Source organism: Melanotaenia boesemani, chromosome 16, assembly GCF_017639745.1.
Source record: "Melanotaenia boesemani isolate fMelBoe1 chromosome 16, fMelBoe1.pri, whole genome shotgun sequence".
Lineage (NCBI taxonomy): Eukaryota > Metazoa > Chordata > Actinopteri > Atheriniformes > Melanotaeniidae > Melanotaenia > Melanotaenia boesemani.
Genome location: NC_055697.1, coordinates 18,868,889 through 18,889,714, shown reverse-complemented (window position 1 = coordinate 18,889,714; position 20,826 = coordinate 18,868,889). Strand labels below are relative to the sequence as shown.

The window sequence follows — 20,826 nt, the reverse complement described above, 5'->3', positions numbered from 1 at the left end:
GCAATATAGTACAGCCTGCATTTTTTTCCCCTCTGTGTTAAGTATTATAATGATGAATCTGCTCCTCTGTCTTATGCCAGCTCCCTAAGTTTCCCTAAATAAATAGGGAATATTTCGATGGAGACAGATAGCAACGAGAAGCCTGGGAAATGAAATAGTTTGACTTGTGGAAGTTGCCTTTCTAAATTGTTTTTGTTACCAAGATAGGGAACATTAAGTCCAGATGTCAAAGAAAGTAAATAATATGCCTGCTGGCTGCAATAAATGCCACTTACTAAAGGACCAAAAGGAGATTTTTATTTTCTTGTTATAGTTGTCATCTATCAATATCTCCATTCTTCTATCAATCTACATCTTTTGTATTCACAGATATGCAACCATTCATCCATAACAAACATTATCTGTATTCTCCTTTGGTGTTCAGATCACATCTGTGTGTGTTGCCATTTCTGAACAGATGGGCTGAATGAATCTGGTTATTAGTGTGAATTTATTGCCTTTCAACATACGATTTAATTAGAGAAGTTTGCCATCTTGCACCAGTTAAGCTAGGAAGGTTTGCATTTCTTGCCTAACAGTGATCTATATTCAGAGCAGCTCCTTCTGGATATTTATTGCATATCTTCCTTGCTGGGTAGGGTAGTTACTCATAACTGAGTTTATGAAAACAAGATGTTTTTGATGCATCTTTAGCAGTGTACATTTTGTTAAGTTTTTAGAATAAAATGAGAAGTAAGATTCTCAACTTGTATTAGAATCCCAGATCCAGATCTAGACCACTTCTTATTGAACTTTAGAAATAAACCCAAACTGTTTCTCAAAGGGATACAACTGAAAGCTTTTTAATAAGCCACTATGTGTTTATGAAAGATTATTTGGTCACGTCATAAATCAGGAATGAGTTGGCATGTAGGTATTTGGGAAATATTTAGACTTCTTCGTTTTTTTTTTTTTTTTTTTTTTTTTTTGAATGAAAGGGTAAGTGCCATGCAGGCTTTTAAGGCTTTTTTTTCTGTTAGATGAGTTCTCGTTTAGGAACATTATAAAGGCTCATTTAAGCGGTGGACAAGTTTCTAGTATGCCAGCAAACTTTACAATGAGAAACGTTTGGACACACCTACCCATTAAATTGGAATGGGTTTGGCACAATCTTTCTTTCCTTCCTTTTTGCTTTTTTTCTTTCTTTTTTTGTATTATCTTTTAATTCAGCTGCCGCATACCAGCTACCCCATTCTTTTCATTGAGCTGTTAAGAGATTTGTACTCATGTAAACCATGAGTTGTACCTCTATACTAATCAAAACATTATTCTTTTTTTGTTCACTTTTTTTTACAAAATCTGAACAAGAATTTTGTGCAAATATAAGATTTTCAAGGATTCCCATGTCTCTTGCAAAGGTTTTATCACTATCAACATCAACCAATATTCTCAGCCTCCATTAAAGGAAAAAGTCACACACAATATCCATGGCGCCAGTGCCTCATTAATTAGCTAAAGCATGATTATAGACTGAATATTATTTAGTCTTTGCGGTTTTAATGGAGATATGGGCTTATTAGGGTTCCTGGGAATAGGTGTTGATGAAAACAAGCTGGAAGAAGTGAAAAATGATTTTACCCACACAGCAGGAGTGTAGAATTGGTCTGTAGAAATGTACCGTGATTTATTCTTATTGTAAAACACGGCAGCTTGATGCTGTTTGTTGCAGAATTAGTGTGATTTTTGCAGCATTTGTTGTTTTATAGTAAATGTTAATTAGGCTTTACAGCCATAATTAGAAGCTTTTGTTAGACAGACTAATTTGACTAGTACAGCAAAAAGAGCATCGAGAAGACTAAAACACACACACACGTTCTCACACTTTCACATGTATGTGTGATATCGCACATGCATGCACAAACATCTCACCTTATAATTACATTCTTACTAACTATCAGCTGAGACAAATGTGGGCTTTCCAGGAGCTGTTTTCTCTGAATACGTTAATCATTCCTTTGTTCTTGTGAGTTTTTACAGTGTGTGTGTGGCCTTAATGGATATTTTATTGAGAACAGAGTAGCAAAAGTGGGTTAAAGTGTGTTTAACTTGGATAAATTTAGGTTGGAGTTGCTATGACTTGAAGGATTTTGTCCAGCAAGAATTGGTTCTTCTACACTTTTCAGAACCACATGGTGATTAGGAGCATATGGTAAATGTTTTCCCTCAGTAAAGTGTGGTGTTTGCCTGCAAATGCACAAACATATGAGACCTATAATTTCCAGTGAATGCAGTTGACTCATGTTCATGACTTGCTGTCTCCTATGTTATGAAGGATCATTGTGGAAGCATTCAACAGCCTCGTCTGCCATTCACGTCTGCAAGTTGTCACGGAATCACAGGCATGGCATCTTTCTGTGGCCTGCACATAAAGCCAACAGCTGTGGACAGAGCTCTAGCCTCATACAGCAGACTTCTCAATCATTCACTGACACACATATCATCCACCAACATGCAACGGGACAGTGTTTAAACACAGAGCAGAACATAAAGGCTCTAGTGGGTTGTGACTTTCTAGCAGTTTCTCTGTTCTCCTGTCTTCTTCATCTTCTTTACTTTTTAAAAGTTTGTCTCTTTAATCCCAACAAGATGAAAATTTATACTAAAAATCAAGGGGGAAAAAAACAGCATGGATAGGTGCAGAAATAAATTGTCTGATGGCCCTTTGAGTCAAGTTCTTTGTACAGGCAAAGCTAGAAAAAACCAACTGTTAGAAAACTGTTACCAGCATAAGCTACGTCGTAACTGATGCTAGTACAGCTGTCCATAAAATAGTTTGATGATGTCTGGACACAGAAAGCTAATCACTTCCAAGTAATATTTTTTGCATATTAGATTTTTAGTATATTTTAAGTGGAACATATATTCCCTGACTAATAAACTTCTTCTTATTTTTTTTTCCATTTGAGTTCTCTCAGCAATGTGGTTGTCTCCTCATAAGTTCTTTTTCATGTCTTTTCTTAACCTTAAATAATTTTTTCAACAAGTAATAAAATCATTTTAATACATTTTATTTGGGAAATGTCTTTCAAAGTACACAAGGACACTATACCAGGGGTTATTTTTTCTTATTCTTTAGATAGACTTTATTTAAAATGTAGACACCAGGCCTTAGTAAAACTGTGTGTTTTCTTGCATAAATGACATTACTAGTTAAATTCACTTCTGGCTACAAAATGGAAGAAAAAAAATAATAAAAAAAGATAGATTAAAAGGCAATGGCCAAATAGCACTCGCAACTTTTAATTGACTATCATGATGCCACTTTTCCAAAAACCAAGCCCAAATAACCTTGTCATTAACACATGCATTTTTTTTGGATGAGTCATTTTAAATTTTATATCGCGTCTCCAGTTCCATGTAAAATGTCACTGCTTCTGTGTTACCTTGATCGTTTGCTGCTGAATAGCAGGAAGTGAGATTATGCTGGACTTGCAATGTTGACTCTCTTACATGTGGAACTTCCACTGCCTCGTTGCATGACAAGCTAGCAGGTGAGTCCACAGATTTGTTTAGAGATGTGCTGATTGGCTTTTTGGGGAGTTCAGATCCGATTCCAATATCTGAAATTTGGAGATCAGCCAATACCAATATTTTCTGATACCAAATCAGTTTACGTTAACATTATTGTGATTGTCGTCATTGGCTCAGCAAGGTAGAGCGGTCGTTTCGTAACCCGAGGGTTGCCGGTTCGATCCTCGGCCAAGTCGAGTTCATGTCGAGGTGTCCTTGGGCAAGACACCGAACCCCTAATTGCTCCCGATGGGTCATGGTTGAGCGCCTTTCATGGCAGCTTCTGCCATAAGTGTGTGAATGTGTGTGTGAATGGATGAATGTGATGTATAATGTAAAGCGATTTGGGTATCGTTCCAGGTACAGTAAAGCGCTTTATAAAAACAGACCATTTACCATTATTGCTGTTGTTTGTTTGTGTAAGGTTTCATTAGGCTGTACTAACATGCGCCCTTTTAATAAGAGAGCAACTGCTAAATAAAATTATTCCGATTGAAATATTATACAAAGTAAATAAACTGTTGATAAAAAACAAAGGTAGTTATAATTTAGCAGCATGAATAATCTGGGAACACTGGATAGTCTGACAGCATTGTAGACAGATTACGGCCTACAGAACTGGCTCAGAGGGCATAAATATCTAATATTCAATCTGGCTGAAATGTCTTCATGTAGCTGATTAGAAAGAACTTTTTGTTCATTTTGGAGAGCCTACAAATGGGATTGTGCTAGTTGCAAATGTTTTAAATTCTCCACAGTTTTACGTGCATTAGTGATAGCATCGCTAAGCCCATCATGAAGAACAAGCTGCAGCATAAAACAACCCAAGCTGGAGATTCTCAGGTCTTCCTTCACCTTCTTTATGTGAGCCGCACTGTCACTGTCTGCAGGATTACAGCATTTTACCTAGTGGACTTTTCCAGAATTATCCTTGTCAAATAGAGACGGACTGGCCTGAATGATGAATGGGAGCAACTTTTCTGTAGGCTGATCACCCTGTCTGCTGGAAGTTTACTGCTCTGTTGGAACGCTTCAGGAGTGTCTGCTGCATATTATTTTCTCTTTCCTTCTTAGCTGAACTACGTTTTATCCCAGAAATCTTGGCTGTATTTAAAGTGGCCATCTTGGTTTATTATGTTTTCAGACTACATTATATATCCCAGTTAGTGACATGCCAAAGCAGCTTATTCACCATCAGACTTATCAGTGCAGGTGTATGGCAATACCAAATCTAAACTAGAAGCTCAGAGTAGAAAACTAAATCGTATGTAGTTATTTATATTTACAAGTTCTAATGAAAATATTTCATGAACTGATAGATATTTTTTGTCTTAAACCTGCATAATACTCATCATTTCTAAACACAGGACCACGAAAAGTCCTTCATTGGATTGATGAGGTGGATCAGGGTAATATAGCTCAATCCGTGAGTCACGTCAGTCAGAGCCCAATACCCATGTTGGATCGGATCAGTCCCAGTTCTAGACTGGTTGTCATTGTACAGTAAAACAGCAGATTTCAGATTGTCCCAGTTGTTCTCTAATGTAACGTTAGCTTATTTGAGAGACTGACTAACTGAGAGATTACCAGCATATGCATTAGGTCAGGGTGATGAAAGATTGCCCTCTGGTGAATCGCCTTTACAGCCTATGACCTAGAAACTGTCATGTCTGAATCCGATTGGGTCACTGTTATTCAAAGTTTCGACTTCAAAGAAAAAGTGAAAGACCCGGCGACTAGTTAAACTTTTATGTGCAATCTTTGATAAGAAAAAGGTTAAAGTTAATATAAGAGGAGGGAAAAAAACAAAACATATGTAGCCACAAACTGTAACAAACATTCATCACACCATTAAAACAATATGATGATGATTCATTTTCTCCCTAACATCTTGTCTGGTGATTCATCAAACTCATTCTTTTCTAAGCCAGTCTTTACTCCTCCTAACCCTGTAAAAAAAAGAGACAAAGAGGTGGGCTGTGGCCTAACATACACTTGACTAAGTTATATGTAAATACATTTATTATTTATATAGGCATCAAGGCCTGCTATGTTGTCTCAGAACATGTTGAGCTTTTGGCTACGGCCTTGGGGCCTTCTTTAAAACACTTTATCATGTTTTTAGTCTTCATGAATAATTAAAAATTTAAATTACATGCCATGTACAAAATTCATATGCTGGGGGTTGGAGGGAAAAGATACATGAAAATTAATTTTCTTTTCTCTAAGAGTGTGACGGGAAATCAATTAATCTTGATGTATTATTTCATGCAGGGCAGGGTAGCTGCAGCAGAGAGAGTGGCTACAGCTGTTCTCATTGGAGAGGCCATATATTATACTTGGCGGATTTGACAGCTTTTGAAGGAAAAAGCTGAAGGATATCAGGCAGGTGAAGCAACTGTAAGAAAAAAAAAAGAAAAAAAAAATATTAGGAAATACAAAATGTTTCCAGGGACTGCTATAACTGTACCGCTGCAGGAAGGCATTATTGAATCCATCTTTCTGAGATTTTTGCTTCTATTCCCCAAAACCGCTGTCACTCCTAGCTGACATTATTAATGAGGCCCCCTTTCAAAACATCATGTTCATTTGATTAACTAGTCGTATGTTTTTGTCCCTCCATCTGCAATTTATTTTCGCGTGTCTCCTCTTGCCTTTTTTGGGGGGTAAGGGGAATTGAGATTTACCACCCGTCAGATAAATGTGTCCAGGTAATATAACACCAGGGATAGAGTGACAGAGCTATTTACTGCCAGCTTTAAAGTTTTATAACTTGTCACAGTTTCCAAGTTGTTATGCGAAGCTTCCCAATTTTTTTTAGCACAGTGTCTGCAATTAAAAATTTGTTTACAGAAATGATTACTCTTGTTTTTTTTTTGGGGGGGGGGGGGGGGGGGGGGGGTAGACAAATCAGGAACTGTTCATAGCTGATGGAGAAATAGCACATGAACTTTACATTTTTCATTTAGAAAAAAATGTGGAAAAATGAACAAAGGAAATTGAACGTTTAAATTCATATTTAAACTTTATATAAATACATGAAACAAATTAACAATGTTTCTCTTTTTGAAGTCAGCTATGTCACCTACTTATGGAAAGATGGGTCATCAGGCTCCCAGCTGCAGCTGCTTGTGAGTGACAAGTGAAATGTGTCACATCGCTTTCCAGCTATGTGTTTGTCAGGAAATTGTTTGTGGCCAAGCTGTGACTTTGTAATGCACTGCAATAACCAGGAGTAGGAAAATGGAGTTAAGACTGAAAGAGTGAGTCTTAGTGTAGCTGAAGGTCCTTTAAATATGTTAAAGCTTATTTTACACAATGTTAAGAATGGATGTCAAATCTCTTATTTATTATTTATTTTATTATTATTGTCATGCTAATTTATGCATGTTCATTTTAACTACATTTGCTTTCTAAAAATTAAGGAGAAGAAAATGAAGGCTTATTAAGATAATTATAATGTTGAATTACTTGAAATAATCATGTTCATATATGTTCATGTTGGCATTGCATGTAGCCTACCATGGCCTGTAAAATGCACAAATGGAAATGAATTGGGAACCTCATTAATGTGTAAATGTCATAAAATGGTATTATCATTTATAATAGTGACATGTGACATACATCCAAACAAAGTTTGGAATATGTTTGTAATAACCTTTACAAGATACACTTGGAAGCAAAGTATACGCACTATGTTGTCCCCTGGTCAAACGTCTGGCATTATTTCTATTCTGCTCTGCTATAAATTCCATTCCATTTATGAACAGATTTGGCTGGTCAACACGACTGGTAATCAACAACCAGTAAACATCTGTTGCTACCTATTAATAACCCAGCATTACAGATTTACTGCCGGTCTGACGGTTGGTGAAAATGTATTTCTGCCACTGACGAGGAGCAGCTTGGAACGGGCAGCCTGTGCCATTTGTAAATGTGAGACAAATTAGAGAGCAGGAGACAACTAAATTAAAAAGCCAAATGACCGAGGCCAGATGGAGCTCAATATAACAAATGGAACAAGTTGTGGAGGTGCCAGTTGTACAGACGCTGAGGGACACTGAGGGGGAATTGATTCAGGAGTGCCATTGGGTGAGCAGATGAAAAGGTTATATTAACACTTACAGGAGGCAGAAAGAAGGCCTCTGTGCCCTCCGGCTTTATGTTTCAACCATTCACACATACGGATGCTGCTGTCCACATCATCCTTTAAATGGTTCAGTGTGAATGTGAGAAATAAACACAGTGCTTTTGACATTGAGCATATTGTCAGCACATGGCTAGAACCCCTCTACCAACTTCCACAACTTTATTTCAGTGTCTGTCTTGATTCTTATTTCATCACCCATACATGGCAGACTACAGCTCATTGTACATGTAAAGCAAGCATGATGAAAACAATAGACTAATCAGCGGTATTTTGTTGCAGGATTGAGGGGTATAATTTTCACTTAATGTTCAGGAAAGATAGTGTTGAAGAGGGCAAAATGTTGCTTCATGTTTGGCTGGTAATGCATCACACCTGCAGCTTTCCTGGTTAAGACACACAAGTGCATTTGTAACTTGTAAATGGGTACAAAACTCTGGGGTGAGGAACACATTTGTTTGGGTTAAAGACTGTATGTTAATGAAATAGATCACGAACATTGCTATTATGATAATGGATTACTGCACTTTCCTTGCGGCATAATATTTTATTTATGACCTCTTTGGATTACTTCGGTGAAAGGGGAAAAAATGCAGATAGTGTTCTGCTCTTTGGCCCTTATCCAAATACAAAACAGCTAGTATTTACTGAACACATTTTTCCCTGTGGCATGTAAAGATCAGTGCGTTTGAGTGGGAGATTAGCTTTGGGTTAATGAAGTCTAGAGTCTGGAGAGAGATGGTTATTACTCTGTTACATAGTCTTTTAATTTCCACTGTGGCAGTCAAGCCTAATATGTTATTTTACATTCTGTTTTAGATTGCACAAATCGGTCGCTGCTATTTGTCTTACTCATTTAAAAGACCATTATTCAAATGTATTAGCAGATGATACATTAAGCTGCACTCAGTTCTGCTTGCCTTCCTGGCTACTGAATAATAAAATCTTCCTCACCTGGGACAGTACAGCAGTAATATTCTCCTGAAAGCCTACTGGATTCTTTTTCTTCTTCCGTGACATACATAAGCTGTTAACACATAATATACTACCATTTGTTTCTTTAATCTCTACCTTTTATCTATATTTTTCTGCTCTTGAAGCAACATTATAGGAATCTCTGTGCTCATCACTCACATTAAAATCCCTTTTTTTCTGTAGGAGATTTCCTCCTGTGCTGTTACTTACAATGATCCTCTTCTTACCTCTTGCTTCTGATAAAGGTAGTAGAAACTGACAGGGGCTATTTGTTATGGGGATCAGACAGGGGTGACACACAGTAGATTATAAAATGCAGAGACGTACAGAGGTCAGACAAACAATTTACCACCAAACTTGGATACCCATGATGCTCTCTGCTTCCCGTCTGCACAATATCAGAAAGGAGGGAATCCACAGCTCTGAGGGGAGGAAAGTGGGAAGGATCATGTGAGTAAGGGAGGGGGGGCAGGGGAGCACAAAGGAACAGTGAGAGAGAGCCCCCCTGGCTGACAGCAGTCAGGTTTGCATTTCTTCTTCCCTCCTTCTCTGGGTTAATTCACAGGATGAAAAGCTGCTCTGTGTGATGTGTCATATATCAAAGACAGGGCATCAGTAATCTTTGCTCAAGGGCACAGATAACAGACAGATAGACATGTGAATGAGATGGAAAAAAAGCAACTCATCCCTTTCTGCTACCACCACAGAGGAGATAAAACAAGATTTATGGCTCATCTCAGACCACATACTGGCTGTGTGGACTATTTTTCACATGCTCCAAAAATTGGTACTGGAAAGCAATCTGCCTGTCAGAGTGTCCATCAGGTGCTTCAGGAGGAAATTGGGTCCTTCGGGCTTTTTGCTCTGCAGTCAGCTATTTTCTTTATAGCAGTTTTGTTTTTAATGGTATCCATAAATATATGTAGGGTTATAAGTACCTTTATCACCCAAGGAGCTTTTCCACAAGATGTGACCTGCTTCGCCCTGGTGGTTGTTTGTGAACTTAAAAGCATCCCCTATGTGGGCACCATGATCCAAAGAGCCACAGCAGAGTTCTGAGACTGTGTTGATGGACAGTGATGAAATGATGTGACAACTCCCTCGCTGAGTTTGATTGACAGAAATTTCTTGTGATAGACAAGCACGTCAGCTTTGTCGACTCAAAGAGAGACTCAGCTCAAGACTGAGCAGTGCAAAAATAAAACTTCAAATGGAGTGCTGTCTTCAAACACAGAACAAGATGCAAATTGTTACATGTGTTAGGCAGTGGTTGCTGTCCAGTGTGCTGTCACACACGCATGCCGATAAAACGCATCTTAGGGGGAACCAGCAGAAGAAAAAGAACATCACTGCACAATGTTATAACAATAAAACCTGCCATTAATGCACAACATGTCACAAACAAGCAACAGCAGTTTTACTGATGATATGCACCCTGACAGTTAGCATCAGTGAAAGAAGATGCTGTTCAAATCCTGTCCAAACATCTACACGTCTAAAAGAAGAAAAAAAAGACAAAAGTTTCTGACTGGCAATATACTTACTGCAACATACTAGTGCTTCACTTAATATTCTTAACTATAAGTACCACGCCTCCAAAATTTTGCTGAACTGTACGGCAGTACCTTTCTGAATTTCATAGTATTTCTGGAATATTATGAAATTGTTTATTATTCACCATTTATATGTAAATTATTAGTTAATGAGGTCAGGTTCCCAAAAACTTTATATTGCAGTGATTTATCCACACGAAACATGTTTTCATTCAAGCATCTACCCCCATGTTAGAATGGTAAAACTTTGACATCATGATTTGCTGAGTTGATGGCAACCCCCAAGTTCTGGTTTTAGTAACAAAATGGAGCAACAGCAGTTATACATACATTTCACCAACTGCAACATCATTGTTGTTGCTGACAATGCATGTCCAAAACAGGCTTTTATTTTTCATTTTATTATCATTTCCCATGTATTTCTTACTAATTATTATAAGCATCACTGACTGGAGCACATGGTTAATGAACATATCCTTACATATGCAAGTGACTGATAGCATTTCCCAACCTGTAATTACCCATATTTGCTACCAAGTGTGCTCATTGTAATGCTGAGTTTAACACTGCATGCCTCTCTGTCTTCATCCATGAATGATGGCATTGTTTGTGGGCCAAATCCCAATTTCTCAAGTGTAAGAATGTCTAGCATCCTATGGAACTTAGACTGATTTGCTTGAGAGCTAATTGGATAAATCAGTGTTTAGTAGACATTTTTGGCTATTGGCATAATATTTTGAAGACCCAATTTTAATTATCGATATTTGGAAGAATAACAGTAGCATGTTTGTGCTTTATTTTCTACATTTTAAAAGTACCACATGTTGTTTCCACCACAGTGACTGCACTGATCACAACCTCTCACACCTTTTAAAAATTGTAACAAACATAACAATTGCAAACTGGGTTCCTTTGCATTTAATTAAATCTCTGAGTATTCCTACTGAACTTGCATAATTGCATCACAAGTCACTTCTAAATGTGCAAACGGTTTAATCACCAACTTCCTGTGCAAAAAAATTAAATAAACTAAAATCATATCATCTAACATTGATGAGATGCTAATCAAAGCTAAACTGATAGGTTTTATACAAGCATATGTGAGTTGGAAAACCACCAAACAAGTGCCAATAAGGAAGTTTTTTTATATAAAAACAGAAATGAAAAAACTTTACAATGTACACCGTACAATGAAATTTTGATAGTATCCTTTAAAGAAGTTTTCTTTTTGCTGTGAACTACAGATTAAATTTTAAAACTCTTTTTTAACATGTAGTAATAAATTCAGACTGCTCCATTAAAATGCAAAAAAAAAAAAGAAAAAAAAAGTGTGGAATAGCTCTTTATTGGTTGGCTGTGTGATTTTTCAAGTGTTGCTTGACTGCCAGGAATCGGGTATTAAGGCATCCCTGCTGTGCATAGAGTGTTGATAGCACAGGGAGCTGCGTGATTCTGTCTGTTATGGATCAGGTTGCACTTGGGGAAACATTTGAAGGCTCCTCTGGGCTTTCACTCAGTGGAATTTTTCCAGGGGACAGAAGGATCAGCTTAAAGCAACAGGCTTGTTGACTTTGATATCCTATCTAATACCAGTACTTCCACAAGTTTACACCCCTGCAAACAGGCCTGACATTAGAATATCCTCATTTGTGTGTGGAAGGGGATTTGGCTCACCACAGGGGTTTGAGGTTTGTATTTCTGCCTGCCATAGATGAACGAGGGTCTCGAAAATGCAGCCAGCACTCCTTTCTCACCAGAACAGACTGTGAGAATGAGAAACAGGCCATGGAGAGGGGATGACATAAATACCTGTCCAGCACAGCAGGCAGATGCTCCATGAGGGTTATTGTGAGTTTCAGCAAGGGTAAGAGGACAGACTGATGTTAATCATGCCCTTATTTTGCACATTGTCACATTTACATTGTCTCTTGTTGCTCCTTGAGTGTTGTCCTACCTGCTGTTCATGTCTGAAGTACTTGCCAACTTTAACATCTGCTTTAATGTAAAAACATAAAGGTGAATCTGAATGTCAACTGTGCTGTGGACTGACAAGATGAACAATTGGAAGAGTGCCTGTCACTGCACAGCCATCATCCTAGAAATGAAAGCTGGAGAAATGACCATTTTTAATCATCTAGCAGGGCACACATCTGTCAAAAGCTCAGTGAAGCTGCAGTTAGGACTCAAAGGGAGCAAAGAGTGATCAGTACAAATCATTCCTCCTTTCTGTCTGCTGACACAACAGGCTGAAATGTAAAAAGGTGTACCAGGGAATAAAATATGAATAGGAATTGGAAGTTTATCCTTTCTGTGGTGTTAAGGTGGTTTATTCAACACTCATACGTAACACACCACACATCCGGCTCAAGGCATACACGAACTAAGCAGCAGCTTGGGGCCACCAGAGCCCCCTCCCCACATGTGTTTGAAATGTAAAGATAACTAACGAAAAAAATAACTAGATAAATAATTAAGAAAAAAAAACACAAATATATAATTTAATAATTTAAATAAAAATGTCACTTCACATAATTTGATTTTATACTGTTTCGTCATAATTGTGTGCCAGCCATTACATTTTTATAATTGCTAAAATACCAGCTTAATTAATTCCTGCTGCCTTTGTTGTACAGTGCATCCAGTTTTTTTATGCAGCAGTACTCCCTGAAATCTCTGAGGTCAAAGACAAGTTGGTCACAGTTTAAAGATAAACTAATTGTGGAAGATTGCATTTTGAACACTTTTTGTACCTCTGTTTCAAATTTTAAAAGCAGTCATTAAGTAGTTAATCGACAACACTTTCTAATGTGTTATTTCTTCCAGTTTTTGTTTGCTCCTGTTTTCATTGTGAGAAAAGTTTATGCCCTCTGTCAACTGGATGAACATAGTTTGTGTTCATCACATCATTAAGAGCCAGATGCTACTAATTTATAAAGCTAACATTCACATTTTCCAACCACTTTTTACGACACTAAAGCCTGATTTGCCCTTCCATAATCTGCACTTTTCATTTTGCATTATGTTGGAAAAAAGTGGGACATTAATAAGACCTAACATTTGAGTTGCAACAAAAATAGTCAGACTATTACCCTCTTCCCATTTCTTATGTTTTCCGTGTTTTGTATGATCAGAGCTCTTGTTAAAAGAGTGACTTCAGAACTTGGGGTTTGCCCTATCCAGGAGCCTTAACCTTAAGATTACATCTACAGAGGGGTTGAAAATGTTCAGAACTGGAAAAGTAATTGCAAAGCTAAGGTTAGTAATTTTGTGGTATTAAATTGCCTGTCAGAGCTAAATGAAGTAGGGCTTCTGCACTGCCAAAAGCCATGTGTGGAGAGTGGTGTAGCTTTACGCGAAGAAGGTAGTATTTTCCTCCACCACATCATTTTATCATTCAGCTGAGTTCATGGTGTTGTTTTAAGAGATTTAAGTCTCATTACCCCAACCTAGGCCCTTTGTGATTTATATGGTTATTACACCACTCTCTCTCACAATAGAAATGATGCATGAGTCACATTTGTACTGTAAGACAAATGTTTCTCCAAGGCAAAGAGAGACACTGTAGCTAGTTAAAGGGACCCTCATTAAGCTCTCGTTATTGGATAAGTGGCTCTCATTTTCCTTGTGAGATTCCAGGCCTGACTAACTGGTCTTTATACCTCTCAGAAGATTACAGTATTGCATTACTGCAGTTTTAATTTGTCTTTTGTGATGTAACCACCAGTTGTACATTTTTCACTGTCCAGATCCAAGTCATTGACCTTCAGCTCCTGCTGCATTGAGCACCTGCTGATCTCAGCCCTAAATTTGTCAGGGATAAAGTTAAATATGGGCCCTACAGCTGCCTTAGCTCAGTCCATGTGTAATATATGTTTCACATTTTGATCACGAACTTTACAACACACTTGTTTTGACCTTTTTGCTTTCAAAGCACTGTCACAGTTGTGGAAGGAAAACGATAGATTGATCCTGAAGTAAAACCAAGATACAACATTTGAGGAACAACTGTCGATACCCATTAATAATCATGATAAATATTGGCTGAATTAATTCACTTTTTGTTTTTGTTTTTTCATCAAAAAGTTAATTAGAAATATATCTTTATAACCCCAAGATAATGATAACATGTTTGTCTTTAAACCGACAAAGTCTAATAATTAAACACATTCAGTTAATTTAAATTTAAAACCAGTTTATTACTTCTGAGCAGTAGGAGTGTATATTGGCAAGAATCTGGCAATATGATATGTATCACAATACAGGGGCAACATTATGATATATTGTGATACTACAAGCAAGACAATATATATTGCATTTTTTCTTTTCCAGAATTTATTGGTCAGAAACTGTCACAGCATATGAAACACTCCAAGCTGTTACATGCTTGACATTAGCTTACTGAATAAGAAAAGAAGGATCTTTAATTCAATACAGAAAAAAAACACTTGCTCTTTAAGTATAAGATGAATAAAGAAATTTAAAATCTGCCAGTAAAGATATCAAATAGTTATCCCTGTAGCATTTGACATCTAACCACTTGAGTGCAATATAAAAAGTTTGTAGCTAAATAACAAATAGTCGTACATATATAGAATATATCCATTTTTTTTTATTTCAAAGTATTTATCAAAAGAAAGTATGCTTGGTGCAAAATCAAAACACAACACTTTTACTATAATCCTGTTAGCATAAACATCTACATAAATCAAATATTAAAGTGGTGAGGATCCTTCAAGTAAACAAAAAGAGAAAAGTAAAGTTTAAATTAAACAAAAAATAGAACCACAACTGTTAATGTTTGCATATACAGTAAATTGTTGATTAAAAAAAAGTCGATACAGTGCTGTTGAATATCGATACAATATCATTAAACAAAATTTTGCGATATTTCAGTATTTCAATATTTTTTTACACCCCTACTAACCAGCTAGAAACAATGTATGTTTACAAAGAAACCACTTCAATTATAAGTTTAAAAGATTGCTGATTATTTCCTGCAGACTGAATAATCGACTGATATGCTGATTGTTCCACCATGACTACAGTCATGACTTTAACTTTCATAATCATCCGTTCATTTTCTATACCCACTCACTCCAATGCAGGGTTATCTATCACAGGGCCAACACCGAGAGACAACCACTCACTCCTACGGAGAATTTAGAGTACCCAGTTAACCCTTTCATAATTAAGGAAAAGAAATTTACAAAATTCTAAATGACAGTCATGATAAAGATAGAATATAGAATAGAAATACCTAATTTATGTGATTATTTTGTGTATCACATTAAAAAGCTTTCTGTTCAAATGTAAAGCTGAAACCTTCTATGTATACTTAAGTGTATTACTCCAGAGTTAATGTCTAGGAGATGAAATAGAGGGTTGTCATTAGAATACATGAATAAAATAGAAACTTCAGAATAATTCAGGCAAAGTTTACTTTCATTTGCTCCAATGTTTCTACAAAATTCAAATAATAAAAAGTTTAAGCGGCATTTTAGATATTAAGAAAAGTTAAAAGATTCCCAAAAATTCCACATAATTCCCCCCAAAAATCTAGCAGTTATAGCTCAGAGGTACACTGGTTGTTTCTCATCTGGTTTAATACCCAGCTGTCCCAGTCCATATCTTAGAGTTGGAATACTGAATTCCACATTGTCCCCAGTGTGTCCTTTACTTGTGTGTTTCGTTGGGCAAAAGTGTCCATAAAGTGTGTTGAATATTTTATATTGTTTGTTTTTGTTATTTGATTCCCATAATCATTATTTAATTAGAGGATTATAGGATAGAAGTGTTGATATATTTAAGTTTATTTTACCATGTTTTTTGTAAAAAGCTAACAAATAAAGCTGGATTGAATTGGAATTATTGCTGTCCACATACCATTAACCACATGTAATGAATCCCAGTTCAGCTGAACTTGAATTTTGTTTTTGTTTCTAAAGAACCATTACGCAAGAAAAGTCGACGAGAATGTAGCAAATACAGATGAAACTGTCGTTACTTAAATGGAGTAGATTAAAAAAATGTCTCTGAAATTTCCTCCCATGCAGTTTATTTGAAAGCTGTTCTTATTTTAAATCATTTTTTAAAATTGTCATTGATTTGTAGGATGAAAGATACTAAGAGCCCCTCTGTTGACGTTATCATTGACGGTTTCAGTAAAGTCTGTATCTAATCATCATTTCTGGCTAAATGATACCCGCTTGTGTTCTTAGAGACTAGGTCAGTGGTGGTGGATGCATTGTCCTAGAAGGAAGTATCGAGCTGGGTGTCACTGTGCTGTGATTTGTATGGTATAATTAAACCTGGTATAGACTAAAACCAGATCACGAAAACATCAGTAAAGAAAATGTCTTTATTGTTGATGGCATTCGTGTTATGGGATTTTTTTCACTCCAACTAAAACAATGATCACATCAATCTCTCTCTCTTTTCTCACTCTCTATATATTGCTTTTTCTTGTCCCCATTTCCATTTTACTGATGAATATTATTAGTTTTCTGATCCCATTATGAATTGGGTAAGATGTTGCTAGAAACAACAGCCTCCAGTGGCTGAAATAACTACTGCACATCACCCCTGTTGACCACAGAGATACTGACAAGCTCTTTGTTGGAGTGACATGTGAACCTGCCAAGGGCATGAACCTGCCAAGGCCTCCAGCAGGTGCCAGAACCTGACACCTCCTTCAGGCACTGAGAGCAAAGTGGTGGGTGGTGATGCTGATGGTAGGGGCTCTTGGGCCTTATGTTCGAGAAAAAGTAACATGATGCTGGAGCCCCCTGCCTTTTCCCACAGTGGCCCTGAACCACCACTCTGCGGCTCCACTGGCTAAGTAACGGCTCACTTGACTGTGGTTACAGAAAGCTCTTTGTTGGAAAGGACAGAATTCAAGGGGGAAGTGGTGTAATCCTTGCTCTGTCCTGGATCAGTCAGTTTGGATTTCACACAGGCCCCCTATCAGGCCCAGCACAGCCAAGGGCCCCTGGACACTGTGTTTCCAAGGAAACAGGCGAAATGTATAACTATCAACATCCCTTAAGAACAAATACACTATTGCTATATATTTCTGTTTGGTTAGTTTTTGTGTATTTTCTGTGTTTTTGTGTATTGAGAAATCATTCTGGGCTGCACGTTGTTGTGATGGTTAGCACTGTGGCCTAACAGCAAGAAGGTCGCTGGTTCGAGCCTCGGCTGGGGAGGGGTTTGAACAGTGGCCTTTCTGTATGGAGTTTGCTTTTTCTATTTGTGTATGAGTTGGTTCTCTGCAAATACTCCAACTTCCTCCCACTGTCCAAAGATATGCATGTTAGGTTAATTGGCCACTCTAAATTCTCTCTTAGAGTCAGGGTGAGAGGTTGTTTTTCTCTCTGCGTTGGCTCTTCGATGGACTGGCGACCTGTCCAGGGTGTACCCTGCCTCTCTTGCTAATTGCCGGGGTAGGCTCCAGCTTCCCTGCGACCCTGAATTGGAATAAGCGGTATAGAAAATGAATGAATGAATAAATAATTTTATTGCAATGTGTTTTCATCTTTTCCACTAAACTGTTTATTTACAAGTTACTTGCACCAATTTTATCTCTATCTAAAACATTTTTTCTCGTTAATTCATAGTATTACAATCTTTCTTTAATATAATAACAGCAGTTATTATACTTGCTCCTTCTGTATGGTAAAATCTATATACATGGAAATATTGTGAAAGATTTATAAAGTTTGGATCCACCAGATAGCTTTCTGAACTCTTACCTATATTTAACTTTTCAGGGGAGGGACTTGTGAGTGTAACCTTTTGCAAACTGTGGACTCACAGCTGTGTAAGCTGACTCATAACAGCAATAAAGGCAACACCCCAAAATGATTAAATAAATAAACAGATTAACAGGATTAGCCACATTGACTGGACATAAATGATTTTGAAGTTCTTATATTTCCCTTGGTAGTTTAGTATCTGCTGCAAAGTTGCACATTATAACAAATGTGATGACAGACAATGATGGATCCAAATAAGCACCAAGCTACATATTCATGGTGTTTGTTTTGGAAAGCTTCCTGGATTCAGAGTGGATTTGTTTAAATTCCACCAAAAAGAACTCCAAAAAACACAATACATGTTTTTGTTTTTTTTCCCTCTACTAATACTCTATATCAGGGCTACTCAATTCAGTCCTACGAGGGCCACAATCCAGCAGGTTTTCCATGTATCCCTGCACCAACACACCTGAGTCACTGCTCTATATCATATTGTAGTAAGGTATAACAAAGATTTACTACATCCATGGAAAAATATAAGCTTTTCCATCTCATACTTCTAAGTACCTCTCAACAGGATAGGACAACCAAAGGACTTTCTTAGCTGTTTCTTCACTTTTTCAAATGATTTCAACCTTCATCTAAGCTTAAAACTGCTACTTTTCATCATTACATTAAATAGCTTGGAAAGGCCATTAAAGTCATATTGAATGTGAATCCCATTGCTTTTCATTCAATTAGGTAAACTCTAGCCCACACAAATGACACTGAAATAAATTGATATAATGACAAGAATTCATGCCATGCAACAGTAAGAGGTTAAAATCCACCCCTGCAGTTTCAGGCTTTGTACTTGGCATGGCATGTAATGCGATCTCAGTTCATTGTGAGGAAAACAAATTATTTTTTGCCCTCTGTTTTACATACAGTTGTAAGAATATGTACGGCATCTGTAGTTATTTTAGTACACAGTCTGGGGGAGAGTGAGAGCTGCAGGGTTTGCTGGTACATTCTCATCCTATGTTATGGAGAGCAGATAATTGCTTCATGGCTAGAAGGCTTTGATTGGTTGGCTAGTTAGTGATCAGAGCAGTGCGATGTCTGGCTCTCTGAGGACTGAACTTTGTAACATATGGCAGAGAGAAGTGGGTGGATGGTTTTTTAAGTTACTCAAATCCTTGTTGTCTTTATGACCTCTTACATGGGTTATAATGTCATGCAAAGCCATAAAATTTAAGATAGCCATGGGTATTTCTGGTGCTTGTAAGAATTTAAAATGCAAGTATAGATTTGACCAAAATGCACTCTGTGTCAGGCAACTACAATCTGTTTCAGAGAGCTTCAACTTCTAAAAAAAACTTAATAACATGAAATGTCTTCAAACAGTATGCTTGAAGGTTTATGCAACATCTTTCAGCTTGAATGTTTTCTTGAATAGTTGTTTGACTTTTTCAAAACCTGACAAAAACAATTAAAAATTTCAATCTTTTACTCTGTATGTTGCAGATGTGCCATTTTTAAAAGTTTGTATTTATATTGTTTCTCAACTTATTTACAACATATTATTCTCTTTTTATTTATGTATTTAAAGTGTTTGTATGTTTAAATGTTTGTTTTATTAAGGCAATAAGCTTTGCACACTTGGAAAACCAGTAAATGATGCAATTTTGTAAGTTGTCAGTAATAAAACAGCATTCATTTTCTTTTTAAGGGCAATCACTTTTCTCATTAACTTCCTAGACACCTTTATAAGTACACTACCGTTCAAAAGTTTGGGGTCACTTCCCTATTAAATCCCATTGCAAAGTGACCCCAAACTTTTGAACTGCAGTGTAGGTATTCTTTCCCATGATGGCACTTTAATGTGCCATAATTACATTAGACAACAAGACAATGTACATACTGTACATTTTATAAGATATATTATAGAAAGGAGTAAAGATTCTGTCTCTTGACGTGAAGTTTAAAGTGTGTGGAAAACCTATGTCATGTAGCCAAAATATCTTCTATAATGTTCATTTGCAATTATAGTAGCAAATTTGATTTGTATAACATTTACTTTACTTTTCATGGAAAAACCTTAGTTTTACCTCCTTATGCAAACAATTTGAAAATTTAATGTGATAATCCAGAGAGAAAAAGTGTCTGTCTTGACCTTCTTAGTTCAAACATTACCAACATTAATCAGTTTTTTTTTCTTTTCTTTTATATTTCATTGATCAATGCAAAGCATTTGTATCAAGGTGTATTATTTTTATATTAAATAAATACAGCACCATAGTTGTTTTCTCTTCTGGGAGAGTGCTTTACACTTCAGATCTGTGACACTTTGAATTAAAGTCCATATCAAAGTACAGTGAATTTTAACTCGAAATATTTAAACTGGACTGTGGAATCATATTTATTTTTGTATGTTTAGGTGAGTAAAATGTGTCCCAGTCTCTGCTGTGAAATGTATTGTCCACATGACAGAAGCTTATCTGGGTTAAATGCATTAATTGGGTTATTAGAAGGAGTTCACCTGCGGTTCCCTCTGTGGAGATGCAACTCTTAATCAAAAGGAAAATGTATTCAAAAACCCCAGGGACCCTCAGTGTAAGCTTGAGGCAGCTGGACTTCAGTAACATTAAACAGACCTATTACACACAGAGACACACACTCACACAGACACAGTATCATGTTGTTGTGGACCCCTTTGTCTCATGTCTTTGCCCTGTTTGTAAAGAAATTTAGGGTCGATGTTTGTGATGGCACCAATCCCTCCTAAGAAACAAAGTGCAGATTGAAAAGAGGATTCTTCCTCTTTTCACTTGGAGGCTTTCTAGCCCGCTGCAAGTTTACATGACCC

General features: G+C 36.9%; 1 protein-coding gene across 2 annotated transcripts in view; it reads left to right on the top strand.

The window, feature by feature from the left end:
* Nucleotides 1-20,826, top strand: part of lrmda (leucine rich melanocyte differentiation associated) — a 228,334-nt gene that overhangs the window by 75,069 nt on the left and 132,439 nt on the right. Inside the window, exon 2 of one of the 2 annotated variants that reach the window (XM_042010791.1) lies at nt 11,936-12,088. The exons of the other annotated variant lie outside the window; for it this stretch is intronic. Coding sequence (XP_041866725.1) covers nt 12,054-12,088 — 35 coding nt within the window. The 5' untranslated portion in view covers nt 11,936-12,053. The remainder of the gene's footprint in view (nt 1-11,935; nt 12,089-20,826) is intronic. 2 annotated transcript variants of the gene reach the window in all.